The sequence below is a fragment of the Manacus candei genome, unplaced genomic scaffold (genome assembly GCF_025592945.1).
Source record: "Manacus candei isolate 608988 ecotype Guabito, Panama unplaced genomic scaffold, ASM2559294v1 h1tg000008l, whole genome shotgun sequence".
In the NCBI taxonomy this organism is placed as follows: Eukaryota; Metazoa; Chordata; class Aves; order Passeriformes; family Pipridae; genus Manacus; species Manacus candei.
In genome coordinates, this window is record NW_026138056.1 from 18,855,319 (window position 1) to 18,880,857 (window position 25,539).

Below are 25,539 nucleotides of genomic sequence, written 5' to 3' on the forward strand. Positions count from 1 at the left end.
TAAGTGAGGAGAAGGATTTTTAAAGCAGTTCGGGGCCACACTGATAACAGATTAGAAAATACCTTTTACCCTATTCTGTTCTGAAATGGCCTTAAGCAACACCCATCTTGCTGACTGTACTGCCTAAGGCTCTGAGCAGAGCTGTGACTACTACAGAAATAGCCTTAATAGTGCAGCCTTAGGATGGGGCATTCTAGTTCTCTAGAGTTTTCTGCCTTCAGCAAAATATGTGATTGTATACATGAGAGTTTCACATCCTGGTAGCCCAAGACATAACACAGAAAACAGTGCAGTGGAACCCACCTTCCCTCTATTCCCCAGAATCCCGTACGATGCTCTCTTCCCTCACCTCTCCGTTAATAGGCAGTTCAGCCTTATCACAGAATAAGAATTGTAAATCTGTTACTCAATTCAGCTATCTTAAGCTGTTCTTTGACACCTGAGTTCAAATCTGTGGGTTTGGAGGACTGTCTAAACAGGACAATGGATTGAATTCTTCCTGTAACAAAATTTATGCCTCGGTAATTCAGATGGTTGTTCATTGTATTTATCACAGACAGATCTCACAGACCTCTTTTGAACTGCATCCAAAACTAGCCCCTCATAAACCTGACCTGAGATTACTGGGGAGTTGAGAGCTGGAAAAGGATAGTGACTCAGGAGAGAGACCACCAAGAGACTCATCCACTTGAGGGTTGAGAGAGAGGAAAGAGAGTACTTTTAGAGATGGGACTACCCCTTTTTCTAATCCTATCATTTGCTTGAGTGACAGGACAGGAAGGTCCTTAGTCTTGATTTAGAGATTGGAAGGATCCTGTAACATATGTTTTCTTCAGAGTTCCTAGACTGCAGGGTACAGATCTTCTCCCACAGACACCGTGAATGAGGAAAGTAAAGGAATTTTGTCCTAGAAGCAGGGTTTGGGCATTGGTCTGGTGTAAGTCACTAGGTGATTTGTCTTACCTGCTGAAAGAAGCTTTTCCTCCATAGAAACCTTCCATATATACCTGTATATTTACACAGGCAGTACCTTTCATCTTTTTTGGCCTTTTTCAAATTGACCTGTCTGATCGCTAGTTAATCTTGGCCAACCTAATAGGCTTTTTCCAATGAAAGAGTAGTAAGGTGTAAGAGGGTGACAGAAGCAGCTTGCAAAGTGTCCTAATGTGCCCTGGGCCTGAAATCCTAAAGGGAGATGCCATTTTGTTCCATGCATTGCCTGAGCATGCCCTACCTGTGTGACAGAAACTGCTGCCTTCTAGGGATTTCCAGACTCAGATGCAACCAGAGAGGCAGAGCATGAGAATACACAGGATAATTGTTTCTTCTGACCAAAACATCCCTCATGTTGTTTTTCTAAAATGTGCTGATAGGTAATGGTGTGAGTCACGCAAAACCTCGTAAGCAATATGACAAGTTGTGAGTTGTGCAGGAGGGGTGAGAACAGGATATTTGAGAAGGGTGTCGCAAGGAGAATTATACTGGTCACTAAGATGGTTACTGGAAGTGATCTGAAACATCAGCATGGATGTGCCAGTGGTTACTGCTGTTAGGCAGAGGATGAATTCAGTAGCCTGACAGAAGTGAGGCTGCACAGCTCCATGCCTGCCGACTGCACTGGTAGCAAGGCTGAGCATGTGTTCCAAGCAGACATACACACAAACACGTGTGCCTGTACATGGTCGGCCATGCAGGACAACACAGACAGGAACTCATCCCATACACAAATAGTAACAATGGCCTTATCCTGTTACCCTCTCCAGCTGATCAGAATAACAGTCCATCAATGTCAAATATAAAAAATTTATACAGTATGGGCGTATAAGACCTCCAGTAACTGGCCTTAGGCACTCAGTCTATCTGGGTGCTGTTCCTGGATCCTTGGATCCTCAGTTTTGCCAGTTTCTGGCACCAGGACATACAAAGCCCTGCCAAGGCTGCAGTCCCTCTCCATTTCCATGGCAGCATTAGTTTTAAAGATTTGTTAATTAATATAATATTTTTATTTATGCAATAAGGTGTTCACTCACAGAGGACCAAAATTTCCAGCATTCACACAAATCTTGATTATTGTAATAAATGGATTCATTTCAACATCCTTGTGTCTGATTACAAGGAATCAAAAGATATGGGCTGAGGTGTGAACAGTGTGAACAATTCAGAGATGCATGCATGTATTTATCTTGAAGAGAAAAAATCCCTGCCACTTAAAATTAAAACAGGCAGAAAAGAATTGCATCTCTTACAAGAGATACAAAATAATAAAGTTTCATTCTGTTGATATATCTTATCTATTTTGCTGAGATATGTCTTAATATGATCTGTGTTTTTGCTAAAAAAATATAATCTGGGCTTTTTTTCTTAAAATTTATTAAAAAGAAAGAAAAAAGCATGATTTCACATGATAAACTTTTGTCATTTCAACACAGGCAATGGATGGTTCCTGGATAAGATTGTCATCAAACATAAAGAAGGAGAGGAAGCTCAGGAGGTTGTATTTCCTTGTAATAGGTATGCCATTCATGGAGAAAAATAATTTGTTACCTGCCAGCAACGTAATCAAAAAATCGCAGAATGGATCTGTGCAAACAATGTAGGTGTATGAGCAATGTCCCAGAGTTTTTCAACATACAAGGGATGCAAAATTTTGCGATCAAAGGCAAGAAACAAATTTGCTGTATTGACATAGGAGGGAGTCATAGCCTGAAGCAAAGAAGCCCCAAACCAAATGTTTCATAAGAGGAAAGGTGCATTGATCTTTTTGTTTAATCTAAATTATACAGAAACCATGTGAAATTACTTAAGCTTTTAGTTCTCAGTCTTTTAAGAAGTATTGTATATAAAGATCTGAAATTACACAGCTGCTGTCATGCAAACATGGCAGGATGACTCACACAGCTGAAGTGCTGTAATGGATGGCTATAAATCCTTCAGCAGGGATAGGCAAGAAAGGAGAGGTGATGGGGTAGCCCTATATGCTAAGAAGTGTTTTGATTGTCTAGAACTTGATGATGGTGATGATAAGGTAGAGTGTATATGGGCAAGAATCAGGGAGATGGCCAAGGCAGGTGTCATGGTAGAAGTCTGTTATAGACCACCCAACCAGGATGAAGAGGCAGATGACATACTATAAGCAGCTGGGAAAAGTCTCACAATCACTGGCCCTTGTTCTCCTGAGGGACTTGTGTCTGCTGCAAATACAACACAGCAGAGGGGAAGCAGTCTAGGAGATTACTGGAGTTTATAGAAGTGAACCTTCTGACACAGCTGGTCAGGGAGCCAGCTAGGGAAGATGTCCACTGGATCTGCTGTTTGTGAACAGAGAGGGACTGGTGAGTGATGTGAAGGTTGGAGGCCATTTTGGAAAGTAAGGATCTGTGTGTGTTATTTATGCATTAGTATTTTTAATACAATAGAAATAAGTTGAAGAATTGTAATTTAGATCCAGATAATTATATTCTGTAGTATGTGGTTTCCAGAACTTAAAAGTTTGGGTTACATAGCTAAAATAGTTTTCATGTTATTTTGGGAACTGTGCTTTAAGTCTTGAAAATCTTCAGGGGTTTAGTAGACAGCTCTCCTCTTCTAGGAATCCTACCTCTTTACAAAAAAACACCACAGGGTTTCCTTTTGCAAAGTTCCTGGAAATGACTAGCTAAGAACCATTTACTCTTCTTAGGACTATCATTCGAATGATCAGGTTATCGGTTTAGCTTTTCTTTTTGGGTATTAAGCTTTTAAAATGGTTTGGTGTGCATTAAAGATGGTTATTGGAAGGAGAGATGAATGAGAAAATTGATTCTTTAGATTCAAGGAGAACTTATGAGACTTCTCTGAAGAGTGGAATTCTTAATAAAAACATTGGGCTGCCTTTTCAAGAGGAAATTGTAAAGATCTTAGAAAAAGATTAGAGACTTTACACATAGAACCAGAGGAATTTTGTCATTGTTTGCCTGCAGTGTAAGTGTGCTACCAATGTGTCAAAGTTTGCTTTCTATTTTTAGAAACTACTACTGATCTTTTCTTTCTTAGGACAGAATTAGGAGATTGGTCCCAAAAGTTAATCAAGCTATTTATTACATCAATAGTTGAAATACAGTGGAGTTCAGACTTCATGCATAAGATATTTACTCATAGAGTTTTGTTACGCATAAGAGGTGAAATATATTGTGGATCCTTGGGTTTTAACAAATGCAACATTAATATGGAGTCAATAGAATAGAAGCTGATAGTAAACATGTATCTATTTGTTTTTAAATAAGTGATATTGTTGAAGGCCATGAAGGGTTATTATTTGAGCATGGAGGATCAACTGAAGGAGTAAAATGATATTGCAGTAAAACGATATTGCAGGAAAGCTGCTAAAATTCATGAATTTAAAAGAAAAGTAAAAAGAGAAGTTCAGTTAATTGCTGCAGATCTGGAAAAGATTTAGAAACTTCCAGACTGGCAGGTTTTATATATCATTTTATATATCAGTCAGTACAATGAATATAACTAGTCACTACAGGTTATATACCCCTTCAAATATACAGCTGAATCTCTGAAGCAGTAAATAATTAGCATTTCATATAATGTACTTCATGTAGTACTAAAGTATTCGCACAGCTACAACGAGAATTCCTCTGCCTGGAGCAGGTTGAACCAAATTCTTCTAACACGAATAAGACTAACTGTGATGAATGTATAAAAGAAACTTTGATCTAGGTTTCAAGGCATAACTTGATAAACAAAGTATAAAAATACTGTTGGAGACAGAAGGTAATGATCAGCTCACATATAATATACTAATAGTTTTTATTAATCTTATTATTTTTGTTTTTGCAATGAAAGATGGTTAGATGAATGCCAAGATGATGGGAAAACTGAAAGGGAGCTAACTGCCAATGGTAAGTATTTTGTTAAAGAAAAATTGTGTTATAGCACTATATTATAGGCTTAATATCCAGTTATTAAGAAGAACCCTTCCAGATAAGACCATAATTTAAGAAGAAAAGTGATAATAAAGCTCATTCCAATTAGTTTTCCTGTTCATATTTTAGAGGATGGCAGTTCAATGAAGGCGTTCCTCAAAGGTAAGAGTTTTTTTCTAACCGGTGTTTTCTATATCATAGCTTTTGCTGTTTGAATTTAACCTGCAAATCAATATTGTGACAAATATGTAAGCAAGTGACCTCATTTGTATATGTTTTATACTGCATATCAGCTGTTACACAAAAAGACAAATTGTCTGGCAACAGTCTACAGAAAGGACTAGACCTCAATAACCAATTGAGAAAAATATAAACCATTTCTTGTTTTCTTCATATTTCTACTCTTCTGACCTGAAATCAACAAGGAATTCCTCTGAGAAGAGAGTCAAGTGTTGTTTTGTTTACCGCAATGTCGCTGTCATTTAATACTTGGGGACAGGTCCCCTAGCAAACATCAGCAAGTTGAAAAATGTGTTGTGAAATGTCAGTAGAAGCATTTTCAGGTCAAAATCCCAAAGTAGCCAGAAATAATGCAGCTTACACTCCCAATCCTCTAGTGAAGCTAAATGTAGTACATGCATTCAGTTGACTAAATCTGTTTGAATTAATAAAAAAAATTAATAAAAAACCTACTCACCTAGCTTTCTGGTTTTATACTTACAAAGACAATCTCATCACTGTAATACACTAGTTCCTCCCAGGTGTTTAAAATTTGAGATACCATCTCCTCATTTCTTCCTAACCGGAAAAGAGGCACAGACTGACACACATATTTTTATGAACGCTTAACTGTAAATGACTATTCTGTGCAACCATGCCTGGGCATTTTATGGGAGAAACTAAACTACAAAATGTAGTATTTACATTTGTCTCTTAAAACAGTGACTTGCCTTCTGTAGAATGAGTCCTAGTCTCTCAATCTAATTTCAATTTCAGTGAAAATCAAATTATTTGCATTCAGTCAAACAGTTTAGCCAACAGTTTTATTGTTCCATGGCAACATAACTTAGACAAGAGGAGACTGATGAACTCAGGTAAGTAAAGGCTTTCCCACATAGAAAATTAATTTCACAAGTGACTTGGATTTTGGATTCTGCATTCTGCTAAGTGCACAGTTCAGAGAGGCAACCATGATATCTATTTCACCTTATGTTCAGATAAGAGACTATATTTTACTACCAATTCAAATTTTTTCCAGAGCAGCTTCATTCTTCATTATGTTATAATAAGCAGGCACAGATGCACAGGCTGCTCAGTGCCTCGAGTGTCAACAGTGGTTAGACTCAAAATATTGGGTATGAGAAGAAAGGAGTGCCTTCTTCTTAATCAGCTTTTGATACGTCACACTGTCAAGATGTCTGGTAGCACCCAGAGAGTGTTGAGATCAGAGGTTCTGAAAAATGAAATTATAAAGGAGAAGAACATTTTTAGGAAGTATCTGTTTGAGTTATATGCAGCTTAGTTATATGCAGCTTAGCTTGAGTTGCTCTTCAGCCTTCTTTCTTTCACCCAGGGGCTCATTCCAGTGAGGAACTGAGATAGGTGAGAGATTGGACTTTTATGCCTTATGTGAAAAAGATAATGAGTAGGACTGATCTCAGGATTTTCACCATTTAATTTGTGTTGTCATACTGGTGATGCCACGGGCCTTGCATGACTGAGCTTTATAAGAGGGTAAAAACCACCAGAGGTTTGGAAAGATGTCTTGTACTCAGGCACTGTGTCATGGTAGATTGACACAGAACTAAGTCAGAGCTGATAAATGAAGATGAGAACTCCAGAGATGGAGTGTCTTGGAAGAAAAAAATAATTGCCTTAGATTCTCTCAGCATCTGTAGCAGTGAATATTTCACATGGTACAGTAGTGATAAGCAGAGCCATTCAGAGTGAAAGCAAAAATTTTTGTTATAATATATTTTTACTGAATAAGAGGCAAGCAGCAGTCCTGATGTTAGGGAGCCAATATCTTAGGCATTCCTGTAGTCATACTCTGTATGAGCTGCACTTCGCAAGTGGGCTTCAAAGAAAGTCATAAAAAGTTGATTGGCGTAATTCAGTGTTGTTTGGTGATTTTCAGGATTAGATCGATGTCCTTAGGCCCAGTCTAAAGCAAATGTTATAGAACAAAATACTTTATAAGTCACTGAAGGTCAGAAATCTCATTCACTTTGTACAAGGCTGGTAACCTGTTCAACCACCTAGCCAAAGAGTAGACTTTGAAAGTCATCATTGCCAGACAGATTACTTGAGGGCTCTTTGTCCTTTGTCAGCCAGGCTGGCATTATGCCAGCTTTAATGAAGCATAAATCCCAGATCCCTGTGACTGCTGCTGCTGGCTATGGATTCTGCCAAAATGCAGTATGCCCATATCAAGTTTCCTCAATAACCTTTATACATTTGTAGACTATGGAGAGGCTCTGGCAAATCAGGAATAGGAATAGATTTATTTGTATTCCTCTGATTCCTCCTTGTATATTTTATGCAAGGTAAAAAGAGAAAGTGTATTACCCTGGAAGAGAAAGCAGATAGGTGCTCTCAGCTCTCAAATGATGAAGTTGATTCAAGGGAGAATGGAACTTTGCAACACTCTCTAAAAGTTTTCCACATTGTAGGGATATTTTACTACTTTCTCCTTCTATTTTCTCTATTTATTTTCTTTTTCTGCCTCAAATTAGGTGGATTTTCACACATAGGAAAGGATTTTCTCTCAAAGAGAGAAGTCAAGACACAATATATTCCGATACTGTCCCCACTGCAGTCAGTTTAAAGGAACTGGGTTCTTGTAATGTGATTCCAGTAGGGTGTCCTGTGGTTTTTTGGGCTTTTGTGGGTGGTGAAGTGTGGTTCAACATCCTAGAACAGGGTTCAGTTTATAAATATTTCTAGATTGGCTCTTCTTGCGTCGTGCAAAGTTCTTGGTATTAAGGCATATAGAAAATTCATAAGAAAAGAGAAAATATTTAGTAAATACTGCCATGACTAATTCTGTTTTAAAATTATTCCCCACATTGCAAGCACTCATTAATAGACTAAGATTAATCACAAAATTCCCAAATTTTAAGTGGAATGGTCCTGCTTCTAAAAAGCATAGACAATATGTATTGCCAGATGAAGGCAGAAATCCCTAAGAAAAAGAATTAAGCAGACTGACTGCTCTGCCTCAAGGCAATACAAATTTCTACAATCCCCAGGAAATAAGCAACTTACTCCTACATCCAGCAAAGTGTGAATGTCATCCTAGGTCTTAAGACCAAAAAACACCAGAGTAAAAAACCCAATAAACTGGAATAATGTACTTTAAGAAAAATTTTGGCAATCCTCTAAAAATACATAAATTACTCAGATCTAAAAAACTAGAAAATAACCCATCCTTTTTCAGTTTTCTGAATTATATTTTGAAATGTTGACTTTATGCTTTACCATGCTCAGATTTCTATGTGCAGAAGCGTGTGGGGGGGGAAACAGTTTTTCCCCCTGCAGTTATAAAATGGTAAAACCCCAGGGGGTGGTTGAGAGCTTAAAGGAGCAAGCTAAGGTTACTAGCTCTCAGGTATTAGTCGGCTTTATGTTGTTGTAAAGCGTTAATAACAGGTGGTGACCCTTGAAGTTTTGAAGTTTTACCCAATGAGCGCTTCTGCAAAATATAAACATATCACAAGCAAACGGAAGAGAAGTTAGTTGTAGTTTTGTGGTAGAAGTGGTAGCCATGTTCTGAGGCCACGAGGAAGGGGCTCGGAGCCCCTTGGGGCCTCTGGGGCCCCCCCAGCCCCCAGCTGGGGGGGGCTGCAGGGACTTGGAACAGCATGAGACTGGGCTAAGTACCTGTAGCTGAAAGCTAAAGAAGTTTTCTCCACCGTGAGTGAGCAGAGACAGAGCAGCAGCAGCGTCCAGAGATTGTGGCTAAGAGCCAGCAGAAGATAAGCAACAGAAACAGCATGCAGCTGAGCAAGGAAGACACAGAGTTGTCTGAGAGAGCAGAGAGAGAGAAAGAGAGAGAGAGCGAGCAGCAGAGAGAGAGGAAGTTGGGGTAAGAACTGAAATAAAAACCCCAAACTCCTTTTGTGACCTTTCCTAAGTGGAAAGGATGGACTCCTACTGAATGGAAGTCCTAAAACTGCAGCAACACTGCAGAGAGGAGCTGAAAAGCTCAGAGAAAGAATGTGGAGGGGGTGACCTTGACCCCCCCTGCTGCTTGAGACAGAGCACAGAGCTCTGTAGGGAACTTGAATCCCCTGAAGATAAGGACCGTCACGAAGACCCCTGTGCTTCATGATATGACGTGGTGATAGCGCCCTTTGTCCTGGGAAACGCAGCCCACAGAGGAAGACCCTCGTTTGAAAACGAGTGGCCGAGGGGCTTGGATACCCCTCGTGTGTGCTGGCAGAGATCCAGCTGCTGCATGAGAAGAAGAGTGAAACAGATGGACCTGCTGCCCTAGAGATATTGCTGCTCTGAGAGTGAAAAGGATCTTTCCTTCTTCCCTCCTGGACTTTTATTTGGAGGGGAGAAGAGATTTGATCCATTGTAAATGCTATTCTGTCCTGGTAGAGATAGCTAAGATTGTATATAATGTATTGTAGTATTTATTTGTACAGTCATTGTAATATATATTCCCTTTCCCTCATTTTGAGTCTTGTGTGGTTGTCTGGAAAAAAACATCTCACACTGGGTTGAGATGTGGGAGGGGCCTTAGACTAGGGAATTGGATTTTTTGGGGCTTTAAAACCATGACAAGAAGTCACTGCAGGTTTGATTTTCACACTTTTACTGAAGGAACTTTCAGGTTCCAGACTAGTGGTTAAAAGAATTTCTGGAAGGAAATTGTTATGACTGATCCCATTTAATTTCTGAAAGTCAACAGATGACCCCTGCTTCTAACATATCCCTGTATAGATCTCTGTAATGTCAAATCATTATATATCATTATATCATTATAAAAAGAGACAATTGTGAGATTCTTTTCACAGAATTCTGGTTTTCCCTACTATTCATTTTAGTGATTCTCACACTGATTCTCACATTGATTCTCTTGGCTTTTCGCATTAACCAAGAGTACAATAACACACTAATACACTAATCACTCTGAAAGGAAGCTAACACAGTGATAGCAGGGGAAAAGTCTCTTTTTTAATGATATGTGACCGCACATCTGAAACACAGAAAATAACCTTCTCAAGCCCAGCTATCTGATTTTCAGAACTTCACTCCTAGAGAAACCACTAAACACAATGAATATTTGGCATCAGTCTTCCGGCTGGTGTATCCATCCTTGCCAAGTAGCTGTCTAAGTGAATAGAATATTAGACAATGATTTTTTTTTTCTTATTCTGGCATGAGCAGGTTAAATGAATTTGCTGAACTGAAAGAAAATGCAGTCAGTCTGGGTTAGCTCAGTTACCAAACTGTAGAAGCATTAAAAGTAAATGTAGGAGAAAAAAGAGTCGCAGATGCTAAGAGGCCTTAAATCTATAATCACTGATTTATTTTCTGGAAAACTCCCAACTGGTGTCTTAGCTTTTCTTCTGAAATAATAATTAAAAACACAATCATCGTTATTAATTAAAATAAATCACCTTACCCGAAATACCTTCTCTGAATGTGTGACCTCTTTGAGGAGGGAACAGGCAGCTATGCATCTGTACTTTCTTTCAACTTGGGAATTACTATTTCCTGGAGCAAGGGGATCTTACAAAGAGAGAAAAAAAGCTCATTTGGGAAACACAAAAATGCAAAATTATCTTAATTTTCTCTCTGCTGTGTTCCTGGGACAGCCTTCAAAAGGGGGCATGGTTGGACAGGATAAGAGATTCAGGGCTACGTTGGGAGTCTTTGTAAAAATTTGAAGCTCCTTATAAACCCTCAGAGTGATCAGGAACAGCAAAAGCTCAAACCATGCTTGACTTCACCAAGTGTGACACCCTGAAGAGTACCACATGCCAACCTGGCACAAGAAGATAAAATTCAAAGCTGGCACACATATCAAACAGCAAAAGTTCCTCATTAGGCAAAGTGTGGATCTTCCACACACTACATCTGACTCATTCCTGGAAATGACCTCAAAAAAAGAGTTCAAATGGAAGGATCCTTTCAGCTAGTGTGTAACTCAGAAGACTGACTGTGAGATGTGTATTTGCCTGCTGTTTTATAGTTGAGCCCAGAAGAGTCAGGGAACAGTCAGATGTAATGCAGAAACATGTTCTATAAAAAGGGGATAAACAGAATTAGCTAAAGAAAAAAGGTGAAAAAAAGGGAAAATTATAAATCAAGGAAACCAGATCAGGTTTTCATCCAGTCTCCATCTCCAAGCAGGAAGAGGAAGAAAAAGGTATGAAACAAGCACACAGTACTGTAAGAAAAAAAATCACATCCAATTTAATTCTGAATTGAATTATTCTAAAATTTATTTTATTGACATATTGTTTTGTAGGCTTACACACAAACATGAAATAGTTCTCTTTTATATTAATGCCATTAACGAATTATTGTATTTTCATAGTACTCCCCACAGTCTAAACACAAGTTTTTGATTTCCTTCTACTGTTAAGTTCCTTTTGCTATGCAGAATCAAGTATCTTTTCAACACATAATTCATTTGAATTCAGGGGATGATTTACCTTCAAGCACTAAGTAACTTCCTAACCTATACTGTCCATCTACAACACTGTATTTTTCCCACACATGGCACAGCTTCTCAGTTGCATTCTGCAGGTCATCTACCAAAAAATGATCTCTGAAAGGCCTAAGCCATGAGCTGAGGTCAGTGCAAACATCTCTTCAGAACTACCTAAATTTTGTATTCAACCCTAGTGAATAATCTGATCTGACAAATAAGCAGACCAAACATGACAAATCAGCTTGGAAAAATTGTAGAATAAAAGTTAAAAGTTTCATTGCTTAACTAGTAGTGTATTAGCCAGCATGTCTTACAAAAAGATCACATACAAGTCTTTCAGAATGTTAGTTTTCTTTCTCATGTTACATAAGAACATTCTAAGAATTGAAATGTATTAGAATAATTACTTTATTAAAGCAACTATTTTGTTATAAAGAATGCAAAAAAACTCCTCAACAACAACATAGGCAGAGTCTTTTTCCTGCTTCCTTAGTGTTAATTTCTGCTTTCATATCCACTTCAACAATTGTCTTGTGTTTATCAAGTCTAAGTTATACTTATTGTCAAGAAAAAGAATGTCGACCAGTCTATTTTTATTAAATAGGATGTAAGTTGACGGTAATCTTTAAATTCTTTGTTGCAATAGTAACAAAGGCATCCATTGCTCTCTACCATTGACACTAAAAATGTTTAATTGATACATTGATATTAAAGATGTCTTTATTTTATTTAGCACAACAGTGGAGAGTGCAGGTTAAAACAGATGGAGATTCCCCAGAGCCACAGGAGTGTAAAAGGACCCTTGTGATTTATGGTTCAAAGGGCAAAAGTGATGAGCTTCTGCTTTCTCCACAAACCCCTGGCTATGTGTGCTTTCTGCCCAGAGCAACTGATGAATTCACTGTAAGTCATAAATATACACTACTACACAGACCTTACCATGACATTGCTGTCTAGGCGATATATATATATATATATGTGTGTGTGTGTGTGTGTGTGTGTGTGTGTGTGTGTGTGTGTGTGTGTTTACAAAACTAGAGTCATATATATTTAATATTACTGTGGTAAAAAATGATGCAATTATTTACAAAGATGGAATAACACAAGTTTAGGTCTTGGGTCACCTCCTGTTGGTAGTCCTGTTCTACTATAGCAAGCTCCAATGTTCTCTTTGAATTTTTCAGTGCCTTCAAGGGCAGAAAAATGGACCCTCTTTTGTAATTTATTACATTCACCAGCTCATCTTGCAATTTTTTCTAATTCCCTAAAGATTCCTGAGCCAAAGTTCATTCAAAAGGCCATATATAATTATTTGTGAATGCAGAAGATGAAGGATTGGGCAGCACTCCCAAGGGAGTTCAATGGGCTTTGTTTTCCTTTTTTTCCATCTTTGTAAAGTAGTATCCACTCTCCCCCAAGATAGTTCTGTCTCTCAGGCCAGCAGGCAGAGAATTTTTCTGGATAATAATAAATCAGTGGAGAATGCATTCATGCATATAAAAGTGTGATGAACTCTGCAGCAATAGATTATATATGGCCACTATTAAAATCAACCCTAACACAGTCCTGACTGCCTGTACACCTGACACGCGTGCTGCTGCTTTGAGAGGATTCATCTGAGACATCTTTTTAATGTTCACATTCTGTCCTGGCTTTCTAGGCTAAGTCACTGCAAATTCTGTTGATTGGCATGAAGTACAGCTTCTAGCCAGCAAGATGAGAGAAATAGCTTGCAATTCAAGTCAGTTTTATACAGCTCAGGAAGACTTTTCAATGGCTGCAATAAACATTCTGAAAACAATGGCAAGAGTACATTTTGAAAATTATGCCAAAGCTTCGTTTTAATGACCCCATTCAGGCTGAATTTTTAGTTTAAATAACAAGCTAAAGCAATTTAGGAACTTTATGGGGAGTAAATGAGAAGATAAATAGCATTTCTTAAAGACAAGAAAGCAACTGCTTATCAAAAAACACAGGAAACACACTGGGCAACAAAAGACGCTTCAGAACTGAAGAGGTCAGTAGAGGCAGAATCTGTCTGCGGAGCAACCACACCAGCTGATTGAATTTTGGGAAGCATCATTTCATAAAGTAGACCTTTGCTGCACCCAACAAGTTGGTAATTTCTCAAATGGCGTGTATTCCTCTTTAAGGCTGCCTGACTTCAATGATTGGTACCAGGAGAATGATAGTACCAACGACTGGTACTAGGAGAAACTAGTAATGCTGTGTGTCAGTCGTGGTTGTCCCTCATAGTCCACTATCCTAGGCACCACAGTACTTTATCCATCGTACCCTTCCACCCCAGCACCTTTGTGAATGCTTGTTTAGACTTTGGATTGGCTTTGGGTTAGTGTTTATATTTTCCCCATAGATATTTGTGTCCTTGTTTTTATTGCTTTGTATGAAGGAGTTAATACTATTTGAGCATTATTTACTACACCTGAAATTTTATCTCTTTGTCACATTGCTTATAGCACAGCTTACAGAATAAGCAGGTCTGATACAAAGGGTCATTTGGGGATTCACAGATATCTCCATAAATACCTTCATATCTTCTTTAGGTGGTTGAGCTAATAAACCCAGTTTCTTTTTGCTCTCCCTTTCTTTGTTCTTACTAAGACTATGCAAAAGAACGCAGAAGCTTTGCTCATGTTTTCTCACTGTAGCAGCAGGCTGGAGACATGAACACATCACAAAGAAGACAAGCTGTGAATTCAGCTTTTCAACAAGCAGAAGTAAATGAACTTTCAACCTCCCCCCAAGATCCTAGTCCTAGACTAGGACATCCTTAACAATATAGTGCAGTAAAAAGAACAACAGGTTATGTGCTATGAGCAGCTCACATAGTTTTGAAACAGTAAGCTAAATTTTGGTCTCAGAGATACATTTATTGAACACTGAAGACAGAAAGACATCTAAATTCCTAATTTTCCAGGTGCTCTCACACAAGTATATGCACAGATGTGTATCATATTCAGAATGATTATTCAATCCAAAATATGTCCAGCCAAATCCTATGAAAGAATAGGTGTAGTTTAATTGCACATAGCAAGCATAAGGAATGAAAAAGAGAAAATAGCAGTGTGCTATGAGGTACAGTTGGGTTTCAGTGGTCTCAGAAACCTATAGCATAATGTTTGAGCTGCTTAAATAAGAATAAACTTAATTAGAACACCTTAATTTTAAAAAATAAATTTAGAAATATGCGAATGTGTCAACGTTATGAGATTTGATTGAAGATAGCATGGCAAGAAATGAGTAAAAGTTTTTGTCCTTGATAGTCTGGTGATGGTAAGAATCAATTGTTGATCTCACATGGAATAAGCAGATTTGTAAAGTATATAGATCTTTCTCCCAGTCATCTATGTTTCTTGATTGCATGCAGAGTAAGCTTGTCAGAACATGCCTTTGGAGAGTCCTATGTATTGTGCACATTCTCTTATTCAGAGAACCATAAAATGTGAAGATACATAACTGGCAGACTGTGAGATTGGGATCCCTAAAACTACTCTTCAAAACACTAGCACAGGTAGTACAAAATGAGCAGTAGAGCTCTGCAAGTAGGACTGTTTGTAAATACACAGTAAATATGGAATTTAGTTTGTGTTAAGAACCATGAGGTGACAGAAAGTTTCAAATCACATAATACGATACTCCATGTGTTTTACACAGTATGAGATGATGTTCCAAACAACAAACAGCAGGATTTCTAGAGTATATGACAGAAGGCTCTTCATCTGAATTTTAGAGTGCTTTGACCAAACCTTATTAACTAGAATAATTTATGGGTTTTTTTCCTTTTTTTTTTCTTTCTTTTTTTTTTTTTGCAGGGAAAAGAATTGAAAAGAATTAAAAAGAATCTAATTTAAATGTACCCCCAAACAGTGAAATTTACAAAGCTTTAATTACATTAGGCATGATGTTTTTGAGAAACCCTCTGTGAGTCAAAAATAAAAGATTTAAAATATTATGAAATTCTCTAATCATCTTCATCAGTTACCTGTCTCTGAGATATTCAAAAGTCCAGTGGCTTTGTCAGAGCCTTCTCTTGATTATGAGACATGATCCTTTCAGTCATGTGATAGAAAAAATAGTGTTGTTTAGTATATGACAAATCACATCCAACTCACCTAAAATTTCAAGTTCTGAGTATTACATAAAGCTGCTCAGAAGAAATAAATATGGAAACGTTAATTAGGAAGTTATAATAATGAACAAGGTAAAGTGTCCTCTTGCAAATAGTCTACAAATTTAAAACAAAGATATTCACTGGATATACTTTGATATACACTGATATACTTTGTGATGGATTATAAGTCTATCTCTGCTTCGAAGTTCATGTTAAATCAATTAATAGACATTGATGGAGGGAAAAGCAAATTATGGGATCAAAGACAATATATCATGTTCCAAAGAAAAACTGTTCATATTAAATTGCTCAGAAAAGGATTTCAAAAATGATGTAATGGTAGCACTGGGTTACAGTGATGGAGCTGAACAAAAAAAGACTAGTACTGGCCAGAACTGTGGGGGAAAAACAAATCCCTGAAAAAAAGGGAAACATCTAATAAACTCAGTTGAAAATAGTTGCTGTTTTAATTCCACAGATTGTAAACTGTATGATAATTAGTGCTTTCTGGTTCAAAGGCAGTCACAGAAATAAATGAAGTTGTGATTCTAGAAACAAAAGGGATAATTGTGGCTTTTAAATAGCCTGTCCTGTATTCTGGGATTATTTTCCTATATATCTCATCTATGCATTTCCTACAAGGATTTTAGCACATGTATTTATGGCAACTTAGAAACCAATAGAATATCAAATTTGGGTAGCAGAAGGCAAAGTAAAATGTGAGGTACCTTGTCACATAAAAATAACCAAGTCCTGTACTTTTGCAACTCCCAAACAGAGAGCTTTGTGAAACAAGTTGTTCAAGCATTTAGAGTAGCTGTGTGTTAGTCATGGGGGTCCAAGTACAACAAAGAAAATCTGCAGGCCGTAATTTTAAAAGTCTGTAGTCTGGTTCTGAAAGAGAAGAAGCAATAATTTTGTTGCCTGTGAAAGGACCATAGTTTAGATGTGCACTCTCCTCTCAATGAACCCAAATAATTCCCATTCAGCTTAATAAGGTGGAATGCATATTTTACAAGGGATTAGTCCACTTAGTTCACCATAACTAATGGTACATAGCTAATGATATCCTTTGCAACACAGACAGCATGAATGAAAAAATCTTGACATGAAATTCTGCCCATGTATTTCCGTTTTCATAGTGCAGCACTGGAGACCAAGTCAGGAACAGCCTTAAGTTCTGTAAGCACGAATGTGTACAGACAGTCAGGGCAGGTTAGTTTTGGAGGGAGGACAAGTCTAATGCCCTCTTCAGTGTAAAACCAATGCTGTGTGACTGCTATGAGTGCTGTGGAGGTACAGTTCAGGAGCTGAGAGGTTCCATGCAGCCTCGGGGCTCTTACATAGAAAACAGGAAGCATTTCTTCCCTGGTCCTTAAAGAACAATGTCTTGAATATTGAAAATTTGTAGGAGTGGCATGCCAATCACTTATAATACTTACCTTGAGAAATTCAGACTGAAAGGGATCTTTTAAGTCAACAAGTGCAGTTCCTTCCTACCAAAGGCCTCTCTTCATAAGTTCTACATCATAAACAGTTCAAGTTCCTGTAAAATGGTTTGGGCACGTTGCTTTATTTTCAGTTCAGTTCCTCCTCATACTTTGATGTTTTACTATTTCTTATTTGCATAACAAGGGGCCCCCTGGTGGTCTAGTGGTTAGGATGTGGCCTGGGTTTGATTCCCGGTCAGGGAACTCCTCCAGGCAGATGGAGCTCGTCAGCCCTGTAAGGCCATCCATCTAAGAGAAGGTCACTCTAAACAAACCTATGTCCTGAGGACCTCGCTGCCACCATCCGAGCTCGCTCGGCCCCGGCAGATGAACCTCAGGATTAAAGGGTGGGCTCAGTTCAGCGCACACTGTGTCTCACCTAAAAAATCCACTGCGCAGGCTCGAAGGGTAAAGACCTTTCCCAAATCTTCATTCGCGAAGACTGGCCATGATACTGATGATGATGATGATGATGATGATGATGAATTTGCATTACAGTTATTAATGATGGTGGCCAAGTCTTCCAAAATTATAAAACCACATTTTTTATATGGTTCCTCTCTAGTAAGAATAAGGTAGCTGATGCTTCCCTACATGTATATGTCCACTGTGCAAATACACATGAACTACCTTTAAGCAAGCGAGGTCAGCAGTGAAGGGCTGTTAAATTCAGAGGTCTGTTGAGAAGCAGAATAAATCATCTGTTAGGAGGTCTGTGCTCTATATCAGGAGCCAATCTGCTGCTGATACTGCTAATCCCAGGGCATGACTGTGCAAGACTAACTTCAATTTGTTGCTGTGATGTTATAGGGTGCACAGAGGATTTACTTTCTGGAAAGTCACCAAATCTTATGTTGTGACTGGTGTGAGAAAAAAACCCCAAACAATATGGGAGGAGAACAAGGCCATTGGCAACATTTCCTAATTTGATCCTTCTTAAAAATAATTGTTACCTTTTAAAAATAAGTTCTGTGTTGTTTCACTCAAAAATCACTTTCCACCCAGTCCTTCTTGCAGTTTCCCAGTGAAAGGCTGCCACTGTTCAGAAAATTTATCAAGCAGTGGTTAATGTCATGCAGATCATTAGCACTTCATGCAGTTTAACCATCCCAGTTCCCACAGCTCTAGGTTGGATGGTTTAAGAAGCCCACAGTCATCAATTAGTTATTGAATTTCCCATAGGTAGTATTGGAACAGGACTCTGTTGTCCTGCAGAGTTATTTCTGTGACATTCATGATTTATTTTTTATTCAGCAATATCTCCTCTCTTTTACAAAGAATTGGTTGTAAAGTAGTGTCATGTTCTAAACCAAACCATTTAGCAAATGGGAATTTAGTTAAAACTTTCTAAAATTTCTTCATCTAAAATTAAAATTCATTGAAAATTTCTTCACCAAAGGAGTTGTCCAGTATTGCAGCATGCTGCCCAGGGCAGTGGTTGAGTCATCATCTCTAGAGGTACTTAAAAGAGGTGTAGATGTGGCACTCAGAGCCATAGTATAATGGTGGGCTTGGCAGTGCTGAGTTAATGACTGCACTTGATGATCTTAAAGGTCTTTTGGAACATAAATAATTCTGTGATTCTAGGCTAATAGTAAGCATTATTAAACTAATACCTCACTTTGCTGATATTAGAACCTTTAGTTGTAAGCTAATGCTCTCTCTATCCAGTAGGGTCACAGCTTTATGTTAGATTTGTCTAAAGTGCCTAAATGCACAGGTCTTTCTAATTTTAACCTTGACCCACTTATAAGGGAGAAAATCTCACCCATGATCATACCATGAAAAAAAGGATTAATTCTCTTGTCCCATATATCTCAGCTTCCGATTCAACTTTTCCATTGGTTAATGTTAAATTTAGGAATTCTACACAGGAATTTGGGAAAATCTCTGTAAGTGAACCAGGCTTGACAGCACATTCTTATGCTATTTGTTGCAGTTTGAGACTGGAGATCTGGGAGACATATACAAGATTCGAGTCAGCTGTGATGATGTGCCAGGCTTTCAGGGTTGGCATCTGAAGTCTTTTTGCTTAGAAGAGTTACACACAAAACAAGAGCTGCACTTTGACTGTAACTGCTGGCTTACTCTTAACAGAGAAGATAAGGAGCTGGTGAAAGAATTCCCTGCAGTCACCAAGGACCAGAAAACTTTACCAGGTAAAACCACTGAGAAGATACAAACACTGTAAATTAACTGCTCAAAAATAAATCGATGCCACAGATATAATACAGTGCTTTGTCTGGATTTGATATCTTCAGTGGCTCTATTGCAACCTTCTTCATATATGCACTGCAAGAATGCTGACCACTTAAAAAATTTTAATTTTCCAGTTAAGTTGCATATTGAGTTTTACAGTTGCTAACTCTTCTGCCTGATTCTCATTGTGAAAAATTGAACAGTATAATTATACTTTTTTAAAAAAGCACATGTTTAAAGCCATGGAAATGATTTGTTGTAGAGTTACTATTTAATTACTACTCAATAGCTTATAATAGATTTACTTACTAACATAAGTGCCAGAAGAAGCCCTCATTGTACAAAAAAGTTCTTTTTTTTTTTCTAAGGATTAATTTTTTGCCATGCTGAGAGTTTCAGGGTATATTCAGAGATGCCCTTGGAATGTGAAGACTTACAGAAGAACTGCATTTGTTCAGAAAAGTTAGCAGTTACACGAGATAAAAGTAATTAGAGACTTCACTGCTTTTTTAAACTAAAGTTCCAGAATTTTCAGTCACTGAAAACCTCAAACCTATTCACGACCTTAAAAGAAAGTATAGTGTTACATTCGTTAAATGTTAACTCAGGAAGATTGTACATTAAAAATGACATTTGAAAAATTTTGGTTACTCTTTTTGTGTGAGCATGAATATATATGCAACTTAATGATATTCTGTAAGACCCCAGGCTCACCCCATGAGCTCATTGAAGGGCTTTTGCATCAAAAAGATGTAAGGCCCCAAAAATCAACCTGATGGATTCATTAGAGGGGCCTTAAGTTCTTTTATACCTTGGGGCCACATGAGGGAAAAACATGACGATATTTTCAGGAGGTCAAAATAATGCACCTCCATTTACCAACTTTGGAAAATAAGGAAACTTGGCAAGCGCTTAAAGAAAACATTCAATCAACATAAAGTATTTGACAAAACATCAACTTAGCAAATTCCAACCAATCCAGATTTGAGAGAGAAAGAAAGAATTATATCTACTGCCTTAAATCCAGTGTAGAACCAACTACCACAAATCCAAGGACAACAGGGCCATGACCACGTGGAAGCCTCGTGACATTTGTTGGTTTTATTTACTCTGGACTACTGTGGCCACCCCCTCCTCAGGTGGAGCTTCCAGTCTGTCAACCATGTGGGATCTGGGTTAGGGGTTCCAGGGGGTGTGGTGTGGGACAGTGCTCCTGATTTGCCAGTGACTGACAGCTGCACTGGAGACTCTCAAGGAGGTGAGGTATGGAGTCAGAGCACCATTCCACCTTGGCAAAACCGATCTGCTCCCCTCCTCCCCCTAAGTTGTTTTGAGCCGGTAATAATTTTTTTTTTAGGCTCTCACGTCTTCATCAGAAGAAAATCCAATCTGACTGTAGAAGTTCATTTATACAGAAGCAATATAGAGACAAAGAGTTTATAGTTTCCTTCCTTAATTTAATAAGTGCATTTTGTAAAATTTTTATACTTGTATGTCATGTCATGCATCCAGATGCTATGTTACAACTATCTCTCTTATTCTAACATCACCTTCTTATTCTTCTTCTTCTTTTACCTGTGTTAGTCACTATTTACTGCAAAGATAATTCAGTTTCTAACAGACCTCGAACTAACTCAGATGAGTTCTTATTTTCCAGATCTTGCACAATAAAACAGAATTGGGCAGAATTTATCTAGATTTTAGTAGCTTAAGCTACAGAAGTCTAAATTATCCAATTTCCTTCAAATTTCTAGGAAAATTAGTAGAAAGTTTTCTTTGAGCTCAGCATTGCAATCACTGATTAGCAGATTTTTTGGTAGCTGCAGAAATAAAAACAAGCAGTAGTCTAACTCTGTGTTGCTGTTTTATTTTAAATATACCTTGTACTTAATCAGCTTTTTATTTTTCTCTTTCTGTACAGTCTGTAAGTATGTTGTCTCTGTGCATACTGGCGATTGCTGGGGAGCAGAGACTTTTGCAAATGTTTATATCACTCTCTATGGCAAAAGAGGGGACACAGGTGTGAGGAAACTTCATACATCTTTAACAAAAGGAAGAAAATTTCAAAGAAATAAGGTAATGTTACAAAAATGTGGTCTTACATGTGCAGGGGTTAGCACTGCCTTAAGTGTCACTTAATACCTGCTCTGAACACATCTGGCTACATATAGGCAAAAATTTTGAAACATTCACAGAATTTACCTTCCAGATATTCACAACAGACCAATTTCAGTGTTATTTAGTTCTTCTGGAAGAACATTCCCACATGACTTACTCGTCGGTAAATTTAGACAAGAGAAAAAAATTCCACTTAGAGAAGAGAATGCACATAAAAACAGTGTAGAAACACTGTTTCTACAAAAGCAACAGACCAAAAGCAACAGAATTCTTCTCTTGTGAATTAGACTTTCTTATTAGAGATTCCTTCACTGAACATTGAAGTTTGAAAAAAACTCACTGCCAAAATGTACATTATCAAGGAGAGGTTTAAATTTCTGTGAAATTATTTTATTAGACAATTACTACAGCACTTGTTAGGGTAAAAGTGGAATCAGTAATGGACTGAAAACATTTCTAAATTTCATTCCTATGTATTTCTTAGAACTATGCTTGTATAGAGAAGATATCACTCTGTTGTAATTATTTTAATTTATATTCATGTACAGATTTATTTCCTAAAATACCTTAATTATCAAAGTTAATGATTTCTGCTCACAATCTGCTGTTGGGTTCTAACTGTTATTAGAAAAAAAGAAAGAATTTTTTTGTCATATGAAAGTACTTTTAATGTTAGTAGCAGAAAATCTACTTCAATACTTTTATTTAAAAAGTAGCATAAGACTCTGGCAACTACTGTATTTTTTAGAGATCAGTTTGCTAATATATTCTTTTCAATTGCTCTAACATCCAGTTTAGTAAGTTCCTACTATTGAATTAATGTTTTATTGGAATTATAGTGTTAATTATAATCCTAGACATTGCTATTTAGCTCCAGTTGTTCATAACTTTCTAACTTTTGCCAGCTACCATCAGGTCCATCTGGCCCTATACTGGGCCTTATATGGCTTTCTTACAAAACAAGTAAAAATTTAGTGGGGCATGTAATTTGTTTCTTTGCATTTCACATTTTTCCTTTTCTTGTTTTTGTGGTCCCCATTCTCATCCACTGCTCATTGAGTTTACTTCTCTTTTGTCTTCCTCTGCCTTCTCCATACTGCTTCCCTTTCCATCTCTTGTCTTTTACTCTCCACTTTCATCTTAACTTCCTCCTCTCTATTCCTTACTCTTTTCTTCATTCTGTAAGGAAAACAAAAAGACAGGCTTTTCTGACTATTGGAGAAGAATTTATCATCTATCTTGCAGTGAATACACTCTTTTAGATATATACATATATGTTTGTATGATAAGTTTTAGAAACTAGAAATACCCTGAAAGATAGAAATTTGATAAGAACCAAACTCTTGTCATAACTGTCTGACTGTCAGAAGATTGACAGTTTCATATTACATTTTAATGTAATAGGAAATGATTGATGCAATGATCCATATTGTCCGAAGGTCAAATGAAGTTACAATGCACCATTACTGATGAATGTAGGATTCAATGATGGGTATTATCAGTGTGAGCCTTTTTAGATTCAGAGGGGAGATGTTATGTTAAACATTACAAAAAAGCAGTCATAAGTTTTCAATCCTTGCTGAATCCAGACCTATATTTTCCCTGAAGTTCAAGAATATTTGAATATTTGAAAATTCTGTTTTATTGAGTATTTCCCTGTTTTTCAGGTGGATTCATTTTTGGTGGAAGCTGTTTCTCTGAGTCATTTGCAAAAAGTGGTCATAGGACATGACGGAGAAGGCTATGGGGCAGGGATGTACCTCAAGATGGTAACAGTCAAAGAATCACAAGATTCAGACAAAGAATGGGTCTTTCCATTGTGGAATTGGCTTGATACTCATTTGGGCTTATGTGAGACTGTTTGTGAGGTTGTAACAATTGGTAAGTTCTGCAAAACTGACTTGACTGTTCATATATACATACATATGTTTGGCTACAGCTCTTTCAGACCTCTATAATGTGCTCATTTTATTGAAAGTGTGAATTTCAGTTTGATCTTAGTGTTATAGCAAAGCCACATCTCGTAAGGTCAAAGTTAATATAGTTCCATCTTATCAGTGTGCTGTGTATGAAACACTTGTTTTCCAAATTAAATATAGCACGTTGCAAAGAGAGATATAAAACAGAGCTTGGGATGTGCGCCTCGTGGGGATAAATAGCTTAAATTTTATGCATCACTTTTCAGCTTGGGATCTCACTTGAAATCCAAAGAAAAGTTACTTTGGTGAAATGAGCCTAGTCTTTACCTGTCGTATTATTCCATAGCATGAAGGTGTAGTTCTGGTATTCTCAGTTTCTGCCCATTTCAAAATTACTACTACACCACAATTTGTGCAAATCTAAACCTGGATGTACTTGGCAAAAGAACACTTATAGCAGGACCTTTAGTCTTTTAGAACTACTAAAAGATTTCTTCCTTCAATCCTGTGAAAACAATTCAGTGTAAAGGAAATGAGATACAAAAATTTGTCCAGAGGGAGTAAGATAGCTTAAAAATACAAGGTGTCCGCGATACATGATAGATATGCAGGTATTCAGTTGTGTGGTTTTTCCAGGTTATAGAAAGTACATTTTTCTGAGCTATTCCTCTCCATTAAATAATTTTCCTTTCCCCCAGAATTAAAATGAAGAATAACAGTAATTAATGAAGAAAAAGAGAGGGACATAGTAATATTGATCTTCTGAGGATCTGGCAAATAATTTTGTGTGTTTTTTATGGACTATCTCTCAGTCACACCATTACAGTACATATTATACTGCTAGGGTAGATCCAGTTATGAGTGAAGTTCATTAGAATTGTTCATTTTGCATTAAGTGCCTACATGCTACATATAGCTAGTGCTCCTAAATGATAAATTAGTTTTAGTAATATTGATTGCTCTTTTTGAGAGCAATTGCTTAGACCTCTAAAAGGTAACAGAATGTTCCCCTAGAAATTACTTCCATATATGACAAGGAAAATTCATTGGCATCAAAAAAATGCATTTGAAACTAAATTCTAAACACAGAAAGAACATTAAGCAGTTAAATTCTTGGGGGGGGAAAAAGTTATTGATGTGTTATTCTTAGTGAACAGTTGCTATAGATATAACAAAACCTGCAAAAGGAGCTTTACTTGTGTTCTGTAAAAGCTATGGTCCCGCTACATTATGCCATTCTCTCATGTTGTCATCTTTCCTTTCTCTTTGATAATTTTTAAAGGTAGAAGATTGACTTTTAGTCCTGAACCGCCTGAAATCAACATGAAATCATCAGGTCTCTGGACAATGGTTATCACTGGGTCTGACTTGAGCAATGAGAAGGATCCAATACGCCTTTCTTTTATCTTCTACGGCAATCTGAGTTGCAAAAAGTTACCACTTCAAGTCACGGGGAAAGCAATGCAGATCAAAGTACTTCAACCTTTCTCTATTGCAAGAAAAGCCCATGAATCTTGTAGCCAATAACCCACTTAATTCTGAGATAAATTGTTTCTTTAAACTAAACTACCAAATTGATTTTTAAGTCCTCTGTGTAGTTTGGCACAGGTCATCATTTTTGTTTGTAGATAGCAACGTTTTAACAAGGGTTTTTGAACGAGCAGATCCTCCCAGTGTCTCATACTGAGAATGTTTAAGTAAGCGAATTGGTCTCTTGGTGGATATCACAGTATATACCATGCTGCATGCACTGATTTACAGGCTTTGTTGATCTCACAAAAGTAAGCAATTTGTAAGCATGCAATATGCCACGGGTTACTGTAGAGCTTTTGGGGCTGATGATGGGGAAGGAAGAATCACTACTTCCTCATGAGTGGAAGAGAAGGGTCAGACACTGGTCTCTTCTCTGTGGTGAACAATGACAGGATCCAAGGGAATGGCCTGAAGTTGCATCAGGGAAGATTTAGGTTGGATATTAGAAAAAGGTTCTTCACCCAGGGGGTGGTTGGGCACTGGAACAAGCTCCCCAGGGATATGGTCAGAGCACCAAGCCCAACGGAGTTCAAGAGGTATTTGGACAATGATGTTGGGCACA

General features: G+C 37.6%; 1 protein-coding gene across 1 annotated transcript in view; it reads left to right on the forward strand.

Moving 5' to 3' along the window:
* RP1 (RP1 axonemal microtubule associated) overlaps positions 1–19,417 on the forward strand; it is a 104,331-nt gene extending 84,914 nt beyond the window's left edge. Inside the window, exons 30-34 of the mRNA XM_051771815.1 lie at positions 2,430–2,511; positions 4,834–4,889; positions 5,043–5,075; positions 12,320–12,489; positions 19,148–19,417. Coding sequence (XP_051627775.1) covers positions 2,430–2,511; positions 4,834–4,889; positions 5,043–5,075; positions 12,320–12,489; positions 19,148–19,399 — 593 coding nt within the window. The 3' untranslated portion in view covers positions 19,400–19,417. The remainder of the gene's footprint in view (positions 1–2,429; positions 2,512–4,833; positions 4,890–5,042; positions 5,076–12,319; positions 12,490–19,147) is intronic.
* Positions 19,418–25,539: the final 6,122 nt, after the last annotated feature.